This window comes from Phragmites australis, chromosome 5, assembly GCF_958298935.1.
Source record: "Phragmites australis chromosome 5, lpPhrAust1.1, whole genome shotgun sequence".
In the NCBI taxonomy this organism is placed as follows: domain Eukaryota; kingdom Viridiplantae; phylum Streptophyta; class Magnoliopsida; order Poales; family Poaceae; genus Phragmites; species Phragmites australis.
The window spans coordinates 31,643,283-31,657,510 of record NC_084925.1 but is presented as its reverse complement, the minus strand read 5'-3'; the positions used below and the strand labels follow the sequence as shown (position 1 = coordinate 31,657,510).

The 14,228-nt window shown below is 44.8% G+C and overlaps 1 protein-coding gene across 1 annotated transcript; it reads left to right on the top strand.

The window, feature by feature from the left end:
• Nucleotides 1-1,811: 1,811 nt before the first annotated feature.
• Nucleotides 1,812-11,656, top strand: LOC133917986 (probable protein phosphatase 2C 20). Its single transcript, XM_062361783.1, has 13 exons — nucleotides 1,812-2,051; nucleotides 3,835-3,967; nucleotides 4,093-4,170; nucleotides 4,608-4,697; nucleotides 4,770-4,887; nucleotides 8,432-8,537; nucleotides 8,689-8,806; nucleotides 9,306-9,428; nucleotides 9,548-9,725; nucleotides 9,810-9,886; nucleotides 9,971-10,023; nucleotides 10,821-10,875; nucleotides 11,207-11,656. Exons 2-13 carry the CDS (start codon nucleotides 3,851-3,853, stop codon nucleotides 11,459-11,461), a joined length of 1,368 nt encoding a protein of 455 aa, XP_062217767.1. The 5' UTR covers nucleotides 1,812-2,051; nucleotides 3,835-3,850; the 3' UTR covers nucleotides 11,462-11,656.
• Nucleotides 11,657-14,228: the final 2,572 nt, after the last annotated feature.

Below are 14,228 nucleotides of genomic sequence, written 5' to 3'. Positions count from 1 at the left end.
ACTAACTAACTCAGTGACAAATCAGGTGGTACCATTTCAGTAATTACTAGTGATAATTAGTTGAACTGTACTACATGTAACAAATGCTGCACTAAATCAGTTGGTATCATTGACAGAACTTAGTGATAGAACTAACTAAATCAGCATTTCAGTTGATATCATTCAAGATTTCAAGTAAACTGACAGTGCAATTTTACAAATCAGAACCTTCATCAGAGTTAACTTTGATGGGTGCCACCACGACCGTGCTGTGCCGCAATCCATCCCGCTCCCGCTTGCATCACCGCCACCGCCCTCCATTTCCATTCTCGAATAGTTTCGTCCTTTAGGTGTTAGGGCGTTTGGATCCTCAGATCAGATTGATCGACTGGGGTTCGGCGTCAGTTATAAGTTGCCAGTTGGGCCTCATGGGCAATTGACCGATGGGGCCTAATGGGCTTCGGCGGTAAAGCGGTTCGGAGTTGGGCTATGCAGATTGCCAGGTTAGGCTGTCAGGACTCGGGAGTTTTGGCTTTTTTATCTTTTGGAGTCAACAAGTCACAGGAAGTTCATCACTATCTAGTCACGTTACGGGCAATCTGGATAGCACAGAGAAAGGTAATATATGTAGTGATTTTTCAAAGACCTCTCTCAGTATTTGGTCCGTTATAAATTTCACGTAGGGTCAAGAGTGTAAAGATAGCACAAAGATGTTATGTCAATTGTTCATCCACAAGCATTGAGGATTGGGCCAGAGGACGCACACGAAGATGCAGTGCGCGTCGCCATGCTATGCTAAGTGAAAAACTTTTTATTTTTTATATCTTTTAAATAAAAAATTGGAAATATACATGTCCATTTTTAAAAATTATAAACTTAGATTCATATAGCCCGTGAGAAGAGATAGAGACTCGTCACCATTTCAACGGGCAATATGTTTAAAAATAAAAAGTATTGTGTTCTAATGCTCTCAAAATTCAAAACACTATCAAATAGTTATGAATTTTTTTAAAAAAAGTATGTGATGTAGAAGATGATATCATCTAACTTAAAAAAATTAACTTAAACAATTACTTGTGCAATGAGAAATAAAAATTAAATTTTTGTTTCTCATTGTACAAGCCATATTTCTGTTTGATTTTTTTTTTTTGAGCTAGGTGATAGCATCTTCTACGTCACATTTTTTTTCAAAAGTTTTTTTTATTATTTCTATAGTGTTTTGAATTTTAAGAGCGTTGGAGCGTAATATTTTTTAATTTTTACCTGTCGTCCTTCTAAAGATTTGTAATTTTTCAAAACGTATGTATATATATTATAATTTTTATTTAAGAAATATAAAAATAAAAATCTCCTAAGTGGACTTAAAGTAGCAGGCCGGCCTACAAAGTTATGGGCCAATATCATCCCGGCCCATGGGTATTGCCCCTCCCAGGCTCCCAACGCAGACCGCGAATCACGGAATCCCTCCTTCGCTCGCGTCACGTGGGCCCCGCGACGGCTGTCAATCAGCGAGACTCATCAGGGCCGTACGCGTGGACTGCAAATGTAGCCATCGGACGGACGAGACGCGCCCGGACGAAGGAAACGAGAGCTGCAAGTACAAGAGCCTGCCCGCAGGTGGTTGCCTCGCTGCATGCCCTCGCACCTAGCACAACAGCTTTTGCTTCGCTTCTGAAGAGCGGCAGAGCAAAAGGTGAGAAGAAATCCGCCTCTTCTTTGGGTTTCTCCGCCTCCCCCAAAACCCCACCCTTCCGCACCCAAACCCCAGTAAGATTCTTGGATCGCTTCTGGTTCCGAAGCATCCGTGTTTGTTTTTAGTTTGGTGGTGATGGCGACGATGCTTTGCGTTGCACACTTGCACTTGCTGCTCTTCTCGGTGTTCTCGGGGTGTTGCGTGCTGCTGTGATGATGCTTTCGTGCCATTCTTGAATTTCTCCATCGTACGCTGTGTTCTTGCTGCGGTTGCACACATCGATCCGTGCGTTTGTTGCTGCGACTTGGCTCTGGAGTTGGTGGTCGTTTCGTTGCAGTAGAGGCGGACGAGCACCTGAGAGGCCGAGAGTTCGTCCATGGTGGTCCCTGTTCGCCTCTCTCTCCCATCTCCCCGAGCTGCTCTTGTGCGTCCTCTGGTTGCTCCTTGTTTTCTGATATTTTGATGGAGCCATCGGCCGTTTTTGTTGTTGCTTTGGAAGTCGGCGGTTTTTGCTTGGCGGAGAGGCCAAACGATCATGGAGAGGTGCTACCAAGGACCAAGGTGCATGGTCTCTCTGTTTGTCTCTCTTCTCCAACACAGTGGTCTTGATCCTGTTGTTTTTTGAAAGAGCTTCTTGCTCCTGATGCCCCCAGTGCGTGTTCTTGCTGCATTTGCTGAGATTTGCCTCTGTAGTTGGTGGTGGTCTCGTCGCAGTAGAGGTGGACGAGCACCAGAAATCCATCGTGTTCTCTATTCGCTTCCATCTCACTTGTTCTTGCGCATTCTTTCGTGGTTTGTTGTCTTATCTTTTGGTGGAAATCATCCATTTGTTGTTGCTTTGGAAATTGGTGGTGTAGTTCGTGGAGCAGAGGACAAACGATCACGGAGACGTACTATCAAGGTGTACGATCTCTGTTTCTCTATCTTCTCCGACATGGCGTTCTTGATCTTTTTCCATCGATTCCTCTTCTTCATGTTCAGTGCGTGCATCATAAGTCGCAGCTCGACGATTTGTGCTCGTGTCTCTAAGCTTGCCTGTTTCCTCGATGCTTTATTTCCCGTTTTGGTTCGTTCCATAAGTGACAATTTCCGCTTCTGCATGTGTATGTTTTCTTCTTTCACAACGTGCGGATTTGTACCGCCGTTTCGTTGATTCCTCTCGTTTTCATTTAACAAACTTCCAGCATTGCTGGCTATGTAAATTCCTATTGTTCTTGTTGCTATTCGATCTTGATGCAACTCCATGTTCTTGATCTCTACCAGTCTCGATCCCTTCTTTTGTTGATTTATTCTCTGTGTTGATGTGCTTTGCAGTTTTACTCTCGACGATGTGCTATCTGTTCGCTCTTGATGTTGAGCGCTATGTTTGTTGCAGGAACAGTGATCTCTGCATGCCTCGCTCTCTATTCGTGAAACTACTATTTGATTCTTCTCGTATCAAAGAGTTTTCTGTTTCTTGATGCTGGGTCCTTCCTCCTGATCTTTCTTCTTGCTTGATGGTGATGTGAACTGCTAGTTCAGGAAGATGCTCCGTCTTTCTTCCTGAAAGAACGTTTTGAGTTTCTTTTTGGGTTTTGATTGTGGCCATTTTTTTTATGATTCTTGTTCAGGACTGACTAGATCCTTTCCTTCTTGTCTATCACCTGTACCACCTATTTCTGCTCGTCTCCACTTTGTTTTCTCGTTTTGGAATTATATGTTATGATGATTTCAGGCTATGAAGCTTGTATGCATCATTTTGACAGTAAAATCTTGATTACTTTTTGTCATGATTCTCGATTAAGATCTTAGGAGCCAAATATTACATTAGTAATTCTCTGAATATTTGTTGCTTTTATATCATATAAGCATCCTAGAATGCACTCAGGGTACCTTGCTTTGATCATACCAAAATTTTCCTTAGTGCCCCCTCATTAGTTTCTTGCGAATTACAGGGCCATTGGGCCAAGGGAATGACAAGTTAAGGGTTGAACTTTACAATAGTGGCATATCTACTTCTTTATGCATACAGTAACATGTTTGTGCTAATCATGTTTTTAACTCATTTTTTTTACCAAGCTTTCTGGCATACAGTAACATGAGATCCAACATGAAGTTTTAACATGTTTAGTTCGTTTCTTCTCTGGTATTGTTCATAAAGTATTCTCTCTAGAAATTTTCAGGAAAGCAAACCCTGCTATGGGTGCATCTAACAGCCGTCCTGTTACAACAAAGTTTACTGAAGGAGGAGAAAATGACAGAATTAGGTATGCAGCATCAACTATGCAAGGTTGGCGTAAGAACATGGAAGATGCTGTGAGTAATCTACTGGTCCTTCTTAAGATTATTGGGAGAATAGCTATACAAAAATATATGATTGACTCGCCAGTAATATTTGCGATGAAATGCTAACCCTGATTTTCACCCTTCTTATTCTGTAGAGTGCAGTTGTCCCAGATCTAGATCACCTCACATCTTTCTTTGGTGTTTATGATGGCCATGGAGGTTTGATCTTGATTGTAATCTTCTTATAAAATGTTATCTGTTAGCCTAATTGATCATTTCAAGCACTGTTAAACTCGCATTATCTCATGGAATTTTTTAACGAGAAACTCTCATGTAATTCATAATCCTCTAGAAAACATACATCATGTGCATGTGGTCGTTAAATTATCAGCATGCATGCCGTGGCCATTTAACTATTTTATGTTGTAATTTTATTTTCAGCTGCCGCTATTTCAGGTTATCATGGCCCACAATTCTGTAATGATTCTACAGTTCAACATTCATTGTCAACTTAACTAATCCAATTTTGTAGCTAGTTCATATTAGATGTATATGTACATTTTGTATTTTCCCCTTTCTACAGGGGTTCTATGCATATAACCATACTTGTATTCCTGCCCTTTTGGGCCATGGAATAGAGTGGAGCTACACAATTCTATCATGGTAACAGAGCTTGTGGCTCGAGATCCCCAACCCACCACCACCGCCGGTGTGCTTCTGGTGGGTCGTCGGTGAGCCACCATCGCCGGCCGAGATGGAGGTAGATCCATCTCCCTTTCCCCTTCATTTTTTTCCCTTCCACTCGAGATCTGGCCGACGCTGGCTCACTCAGGTCGCCATCCACCCGCCCCCGTTGCTCCCAGCCCTGCTCCGCCTCCCAGGCACCCCCGACGTCGCGCTCCACCTCCTCGAGTGGGACCCCGTCGTGTCCCCCATCGCAGTGTCACCTGGTGCCTCGGACCAGCCACTCTGTCGCACTCCTTCGACCTGCCGTTGACATCCCTTGGATCCGCCCCTCCTGTGCTCCGTCGGCCGAGGTCTGCTACACCCGATCTCCACCGGGCACCCTCGTTGCTCGCCTTCCCCATCCACGTCGCTAGCCTGACGCTAGGGACCGAGACAAGCCCACCGCCCACGGGGTTTCCGCCTTCCCGGCTGTGCGTGCATGCATGAGTAAAAAAAATAGAGAGAGAACACAGAGGTTGTTGTCCTTATAGCGTCCTCTGGGAGGCCGGGTGTCATTCCTGTTCCGTGGTGCTCGGTCTTTTTCAATGGCACCAACCGGTGGGAGTTCGCGTTTCACATGAAGATCTGCATAGGTGGTCAACAGCTGTGGGGCTACCTCATTGGCGAGCGGCCACGTCTGCCTGTCCTGCTCTTTTGAATCCACCCACTTACCCACCAGATACTGTTGATGGTGCCAAGGTTCCTCTGATTGATGCTTTTGATTAAGGCTTTCGAGTCTGAGATGAAGACTTACCAGTCAGATCTTGCTATCTATGAGACCTGGTTGCTTGAGGAGGCCTGTGCCAAGGCCATCTTGTTTGCGAGCATGGAGGTCGATCTCTCGATGTCCCTCAAGGGACTCGCCACTACACAACTGATGTGGGCTCACCTCTGCCGCAGCTATGAGATTCGCAACGAGGCGTTGTACATTGCTGTTGTGAAAGAGGATCAATTGCTTTCATAGCTAGACTCTACTATGGAGGAGTTCCACTATCTGATGTCCGTAGTTTGGCAGCGTCTGGACAGCTTGGGTGCAGAGTTCTGTAGTGCTGGCACCTGCATGTGTTGTGACCGCCAACAAAGTCAGAGGGCAACTCTTCGTCTTTACGGGTTCCTTTCCTGGCTTCGCCCTAAGTTTGAGACTGTCAGATCGCAGCTGCTGACGCACCGTCCGCGCCCATCGCTTAATGAGGCGATGCCTGAGCTGCGGGTTGAGGAGACATGTCTTTGAGGGGGGAGGGTGGGCCTGGCTCAACAGTTCACCTCTGTCCTGGCTGCTTAAGTCCCTTCTTTGGCTCCCACACATCCCTAGGTGCCTCTGTCTCCTTCGATGCCACAACCCTCCCCGATGGTGGCGGGACCCCCTTCTGGTGTCGTCTGCGACTACTATGATAAGCCAGGGCACATTGCTCAATTGTGTTTCACGAAGTAGCGTGACAAAGCACAGAAGAAGACACGACACAGTGGATGGTCCTCTCAGAGCCTCGGAGGTGGTTCTAGTCAGTCGGGCCCTCGTTTTGTGTCTGTCGCAGAGCAGGAGCTCCTTGCACTGTTCTGTTGCCTCACCACTATAGCTTCTACCTCAGCACTCAGGACTACTGCTCAGGCTTCCGGTTCCACACCTCCTCCTCCTTCCCACACAGGTATATCATCCCCATGGTTTCTTGATTCTGGTGCCTCCTTTTATATGACTCCAGAGTTGACTCATCTATCTTCTATGTCACCTCCTAGTTCACCACTCATAGTTCATACCAGATGACACCCCCCTTCCGGTTGTAAGATGGGGCACTCTCTCTACTTCCTCCTTTTATGTTCCTACTATCTCATGTTTCTAAACTCACAATGCAGCTTTTGTCCGCCAGTCAGATCACTAATCATGGATGTTGTATCATTCTTGAGGCTGACTCTTGTTGTGTTCAGGATCTTCGTATTAGGCTTCTAGTTGGGACTGGTCCTAGGCATCATGACTCACAGCGCCTCTGGGAGCTTGATTGACCATGTCTTCCTTCAACTACTTCGAACAGTCAGTCATCCAATTCTCCTACCTTCATGTCAATTGCTTCCTCTACCATCACTTTGTCAATTGCTTTCTCTACCACCACTTTTGCTTAGTGGCATCATCGTCTAGGTCATCTATCTGGTTCTAGGCTTTCTACTTTGGTGGGTAGTGGTGTCTTAGGTCATGTCTTTGGTAACGCTGCTCTTCATTGTATAGGTTGCAAGCTTAGTAAACAATTGCAACTCCCTTGTCCTTCTAATGATTTTGTGTCTCAGCGTCCCTTTGATCTAGTCCACTCTGATGTATGGGGGCGTGCTCCATTCGTTTTGAAAGGTGGTCACTCCTATTATGTGATTTTTATTGATGATTATTCGAGATTTACTTGGATTTACCTTATGTCTTCTTGTGGTCAGTTCCTTTCCATTTATCAGCAGTTTGCCACTATGATTCACACTTAGTTTAACTCTTCCATTCAAGCTTTTCGTGCTAACTCTGCTGGTGAGTACACTTCGGATGCATATCATCGCTATCTAGCTGACCAGGGCACTCTTGCTCAGTTTTCCTGCCCTGATGCCCATGCTCAGAATGGTGTTGCTGAGCGCAAGTATCGTCACATTATTGAGACTACTCGTGATCTTCTAATCTCCTCTAATCTTTCACCTCACTTCTGTGATAAGGCTATCTCTACGGCTGTCTTCCTCATTAACAAGCAGCCATCTTCTGTTCTTCATGGTTGTACTCCATATGAGCACCTCTTTAGCAAGACTCTTGGGCACAGTCACCTTCGGTGCTTTGGGTGTGTATGCTATGTTCTTCTTCCTCCTCGTGAGAGCACCAATGTGACTGCTCAGTCCATTGAGTGTGTTTTCCTTGGATACAATTTCGAGCACAAGGGTTATCGTTGTTATGACCTGTAGAAAGGGTTGTCACTGACGCTGCCTTTCAGCCCAGTGACCATGACCTTGCTCTCTTTGTTCACATTTCCTCTCATGGTCGCACGCTTTCTCTTCTCTATGTTGATGATATGATCATCACCGGTGATGATTCTCAATTCATTGACTTTGTAAAGAAGCGTCTCAGTGACAAGTTCTTGATGTCTGATTTGGATCCTCTTGGGTACTTCCTTGGGATTGAGGTTTTGCCACGCCTGACGGCATCTATCTCTCCCAAGAGAAGTATATTCAGGATCTTCTTGCTCGAGCTGCTCTCACCGATCATTGCACGGTTGATACACCTTTAACTTTGGTAGAAATTCTCATCGAATAAAAACATCCAGATTTACTCCATTACTTATATTAATTTATTTAGACTTACATGGTTAAGGGACTCTTCATTGATCTCTAAAAGAACAGGTTCAACTAGGAAATAGTTGTTACATCTGTATGAGAAATACAACTACATAATCAATCATATAGAGTTGTATATCAAATAAAATTGCACTTCAGATCTAGATGCACAATTGCGTGGGCAGTTCTGGTAGTTATGAAAGAAATAGAAATCGCAAGGGACCAATACTTCATGGATGATATTTGAAAGGAAGAGTCTTAATAATGATGAGGGTAATCACAGTATAGCTCTTTTTTGGCAGATGTTTATAATGTTAACTGTCCAGTATATGCTTTGTCTTCTATGATACCTATTGGTGTTCTTTGATATATCTAAGCTTCTGGACACAGCAGTACTATTGATTCTTCCGTTTTCCTATAGTCGCATTTTACTACAGTAGTTATATAAGATGTCCATCCTGAGTTGTTTATTTTCTATTTCAGGAGTTGAAGTAGCATTGCTTTGTGCGCGGCAATTTCATAATGAGCTTCTCAACCATCCAGACTATGAAACCAATGTGACTAATGCACTGGAGAGTGCGTTTTTAAGGTCGTTTGGTAGATAATTAATCTTGTAATCCAAATCTTTGGTTACATTAGTTATCTCCTTTTTCTACAGTGTCTCCACTTTGTTCGTAGTTGCATTCGCTACATGTGCAAATACTGAACATGTGACTCTTGTTCCTGCTTACTTGTTGCAGAATGGATGAGCTGTTGAAACAATCAGAAGAATGGAGGGAATTACTTTATCCTCGTGGTAACAATTTGATACAGTTTCTCAGGACTGGTGTTTGTGCTAACCATTGGCCCTTCCCACAGGTAAACGTCAACTCCTGGATGTTCTTTAAGCATACAGATGTTGAAGAAGTTAATCAAAACTTTGTCTCTTGGATATTCTGCGTATCAATATCTTGTAAAAAGGAACCGGAAAGGATGAGTATGATATGAACGATATATTGTTCTTTATCATTTTTTTAAAAAAAAACATTGTTCTTTATCAAGCTATGCTTTGGAGTTGGAAGCCACATATATAACACCTAGATTCATTCAGTCAGATGTTACATGGGGTGTCTGATTTACTGAGTTGGAGCCTTGGAGGCCAAATGTTTCTTAGGTTCTCATTGCACCTAGGTTGTTATACTACTGCCCAAATAGAGGTATCACCTGAGATATCACTTTTCGGTTTTGAATTCATCATTTCTTTCGTATTGTTTGTTTTTATCAAAGGGCCCATATAAAAAGATTTTCACTGGAGGCGTTCCTAACCTATTTCTTGCTATCATATACATCAGTTTGGATCTTTTTTTTTTTTTTTCAGGCACCCCCTTACGTACCGCCAAAACTAACAGGGAGCACAGCATGCGTAGCTGTCATTAGAGGCGACCAGATCATTGTTGGAAATGTTGGTGATTCTCGTTGCGTAGTATCAAGAAATGGTCAGGTGTATAATTAATTTCTTGTTCAAACGTCTTGCTGAACCTCATTGGAGACTCATTCATTTTCATAACAAAAGCAATCAATTGGTGCCTAAAATTATGCTTGTTTCCATGGTATCAAAAGGCAATTGCATTATCCACTGATCACAAACCACTCAATCGGGATGAAAAGCTGAGAATTCAAAAGGCAGGAGGGCGGGTAATCAGGGATACACGTCTTGTATTGGTACGCGGACGACTAAGCACACAACGGTCGGGCATCCCTCGGGTTCAAGGAATGTTAGCCATGTCTAGAGCGATTGGTACAATCTGATGTCATTTCTTTTTGATCTGTTGTATGTGATCTAGTGCACTGTAATTGATCTTTTTGCTTACTTACCTTTCAGGTGATTTTGAATTCAAGCAGAACACGGCTTTGACTCCTGCAGAACAAATGGTGACATGTACTCCAGACTTGATCAACGTAAGTATAATTGAGTCATGTTAGTGGAGTATAAGTTTGTTTTGATTTGTGTGGTCTGATGGGAAATGTCCTTTTCTTTGTCAGTTCGAGATAACTGAAGATACTGAGTTTCTGGTCATAGCAAGTGATGGTATCTGGTAAGTCCTCAGCGAAAAATAGCTGTAGTGGTTATCTTGTTGTACTTTCCCCCGGTACCAAAAATTAATGCAGAATATATCAACTCCCCATATGACAATTTTCTTGCATTCTTGTCTCTTTTAAGAGGGTATAGTAGTATTTATGCAGAGGTGTCTGTACATTTTCGTTTGGTTAGAATATATACAGCTTTTTTTTAAGCAAAAATATATGCAGCTTGGACTGGTTTCATTTGAGGCTGAGCTATTTTACCTCCAGTCGTAGTTCAGTTTTTTGTATGATTTCTCGTGTAGGAGGATTTTAAGTAGGTAAAATTAATGGCCTCGAGCGGTCGAAGTTACCACAAAGAGGAATGCCTTGCAATCCCTGACTTTAGTTAGTGCTTCTTAATGCCGTTTAACTTGATGACTTGTAATGTGCTTGGCTTAGCTAGTTGAAAATGACCGGTCAAATACATTTCCTTTTGTTCTGTAAGAACTTGCTTCAAGAAACCTAAGACCCAGCATTTTGGGCTCAAACATACCTGGTACACCAACAGGGATTTTGCTAAGTTGTAGAAATAGACTTGCACCACAGTTTTCTGCTCAAATGGGATGATGCTAATAATGTGCTGTAATTTTTTGCTCAAATGGGAGAATGCTAATAATAAAAGGTTAAACAGAACTTTACCGCAATCTGCTATTTAGCAGATGAAGACTCAGCAACCAGTACCCGATTTTTCCTGCAATTGTTGTTTTTATGATCTTGTTTAGTATATTTCAATGCTAAAAATGTGTGCCCCTTTTCCTCTTTTCGGCAGGGACTGTATGACAAATCAGGGTGTGGTTGATTTTGTACGCGAGAACTTAAGATCTGTAAGATTTTTCTCCTCATCTTGTCTGTATGCCATGCCAGTGATACATTAAAATAAATAAGATGAATGAAATTTTTTTGGGTTCATACATAATATCTCCTCTCAAATATAGTAACATTTAGTACTGAACTTATGTCCTCTCCGTGGGATCTGCTTTGCCTAGTGGTTGGCTTGCTAACTGAAAGATTGATATATATTAATTCTACATTTGAGAGCATACCATATTCTGAACTTATATTCATCTGTTGTTAGAGCTATTTTTCTTGAGGGAAATTGTTGCCAGAATCGTTTTTCCCATTGTCATGAACTTATGCTGTCTGTGATCAACGCAGGGGATGACTGATCTGCGTGTCATCTGCGAGAGGCTTGTTGATCGTGGCCTGCCGTCGGCTGACAACGCGACTGCCATACTGGTTCAGTTCAAGAACTCCAGAAGGCTCCCTCCCCTGACCGAGGACGATGGCGAAGACAAGGAGAAGGACGGCGACGTTGACAACGCCCTGGGCACCGCGGCCAACGAACAGCAACCCCGAGCCCCTGCACCTGAAACCACCGAAGAACAGACCCTCCTGAGTGATGAGATATAGAAGCTTAGTTGCCGAGTTTGAGTTTGAGTATCTGCAGGTTTTCCTCTTCGTCGAAGACAGTATAATGCCACCGTGAAGGATGATAACCTTTTAGCAGTTTTCTCTTACTCTAGTAATGATGTGTGTGCTGGGTACGTTCCAGAGGAGATTTTGCTTCAGAACCACATAAATTCATGCGACTTTGCTGTTCGATCTGGCCTTTGAATCCTCAAGATGCTTTCCTTTACGTAAAAAAAGTTATCAGTGCACTTTATAAATGATTTCAATGCGTTCAGAATTTTGTGCTACCAATGTATAGTGTGAAGTGCATTTCGTGCTGAAGCCGACACTAAAAGTATTCGATGCTGCTGTAGTTGACACAAATACAACAGCAGAGTTGAGAAAAATATAAGTTGTTCGATGACCTGACTTATACGTGGCTTGGAGCCATATTTTTTCTTGAACCAGGTGGAGAGCTGTCTGTGATTATATTAGAGAGTTGTTACGGTACTTGGGGAACCTCATGTTCCTTCCTTTTCAAAATGGTTTTACGGTTGATCTTTATACGAGCATTTGATAAGGGCACTTTAGAAATATCATTTGTTGTAAAGAAGGACAGTTTAGCAATGGATCTTTTAGCTAATTAAGGCATCTAGCACACCTATCTGTCTCTTCTGCCGTCAGCCTTCCTCATCTCCGAAACACTCTCTGTCCAGGCATCGAGCTCTCGTCTCGAGCTGACGGTTGTCTCCTCCGCCACCTCCTTCCTTGATCATCCTCCTCGTGAAGCCAATGTAACAATAGTTGCCTACCTGGTTGACTCTCATGATAAACCCTAGTGGAGGGTGGTGAGATGCGCGTGGGGTGTAGCAGGGCAGGTATGCCGACTCTGTCTCCCACCATCGCCACCATGTGCCGCCTCCATCTGTTCGCAGACGTGACCGGCCCATGCCAATCGACGCTGATGGCCATCCGCCTGCTACGCTGAAGTCGTGCAATTAAGGCCTAAATCGATCTCCTCACTGCTGAAATTGAGGTCCTCATTAACCAAATTGAGATCCCCAACGACGGAAACAAGCTCCCTACTACTCAAATTGGCTCCCCATTGCCGAGCTCCAGCCTAAATCTAGCTCCCTGCCACCAAGATTGAGCTCTTGCCACCCAATGACCTCCCTGCCGCCAGAGTGAGCTCATCACTCACCCGTAATGCCCTCGCCTACTCGGTTCGCCCACCGTAGGCTGCAACGTCGCTCTGTTGTTGGTGGGTCGTCGGAACTCGCGGCGGTTGCGGAGAGGAGGTCATCGCGTGCACTGGTGGAGGCGCGCGACGGCGTCTGCGCAGGTGAGCTCACAATTGAAGTGGGTTGCTTCGCAAAGGGCGGTGGGTTTGGGCGCACAGACGCTGACGACTCTATGGTGGGTGGGTCGTCGGAACTAGGCGACTTCTGGAGCCATGCATCGGCACGCAGTCGATGACGAGCACACAGCAGCGAGAAGCACATAGAGATAAGCCCTCTCATGAATTTAACGAGGATATAAATTACCCTCATGTCTAATTCCACGAGAGAATGAAATTACCAATATACCCTTTAACTTTATCTTTCAGTTGATAACCGGCCTATGTTTTTTAGTTCCGGCTCACAACTTAAAATACCTCTCATTGAGTACTTCTTATTTTTTAACCATTGGTTTGAGCAAATGGAAGGCTCTCGGTAATCCTAAGCGTCGTAAAATCTCTCACTATATTAAGTAGGAATAGAAGGGACCAAGTCAAAAAAAAGAATACAAATACCAAAGAAACAGAAAGAAAGAAGACAGGGACCACATGGTCCAGACCGAACGAAACTATCGCGCCACGATCTGAAGAACACGACCCACAGCGGACACCTACGCCATCAGTTGAGGTAGCCCCTTTGCGCCCGCCGAGCAAAAGAGCGCGGCCTCGTCCCAGATCGCGCATTCCAGCCGTCGAGCATCGGCCCGTCGCCACCACTCGCTGAACCTGCCTTCCTGCGGCTGTAGAGCAACCTGCGCGAGAAAGGACGCTGAACCAGACCTGACGGGAGAAGACGCAATCGGAGAGGAGGTGGCGAGGTGCTGCACCGTTTCGCCGGCGCCATGCGCATGGATCCCAGTTCATTCTTTGCGCGGCCCTGGGAGTACCTAGCTGTGTTCCGCATTCAAAATGACATAACAAGCAGACCGAGCAGTGGATGCTGCAGCTACGGGCCTTGGGCCGGATGACGCAGAGGAAGATGCAACATGGTGCCATGCCAATTGGTCCTGGAGGACGGAGAAACGGCCATCCAACGGCCACCGAGCCCTCTCCCAACTCAATCTGTGCAGGCGGCGGCGGCGGCCGCGTTAGCTCCGGCCAGGCGGCCATAGTGGAGGACGAGCAGGGAAGGCGGATCCGGCGGAGCTCACTGCTCACCAGCTGCCAGTGCGACGACGGCCGCGGCCAAGAACCACTCGGAAGCTGGAATCCCACCTCTCCTTCGCTCCTCACGTGGGCTTGCCGGAAGTAAATTTTATAAGGTTTTATCTATAAAAATTTTAATTTAATATTTGGTCTGAAAAGAAGAGAAGAAATATACACGTATTATTGCAAAGGAGATAGTTTTTTACGGACAGAACCTATAAAATTTACTTTTCACGGCGATAGTAAATCCGGTTGCATCTGATCCCTACACGTGGACTCTCGCCAGCAGTGACCATCGGGCGGCCAGGGCGGAGCGCGTGGGGCCTACGCGGGGGAGGCGTTGGCCCCACGACAAGCGCGCGTAGC

Excerpts from the sequence above, each read along its gene's own strand:
- LOC133917986 (XM_062361783.1), top strand. The coding sequence starts at position 3,851 with ATGGGTGCATCTAACAGCCGTCCTGTTACAACAAAGTTTACTGAAGGA. Across the intron at positions 4,171-4,607 it reads ATGGAGGTTTGATCTTGATT|AGCTTGTGGCTCGAGATCCC; the intron begins GTAATCTTCTTA and ends TCATGGTAACAG. Across the intron at positions 8,538-8,688 it reads CTGGAGAGTGCGTTTTTAAG|AATGGATGAGCTGTTGAAAC; the intron begins GTCGTTTGGTAG and ends TACTTGTTGCAG.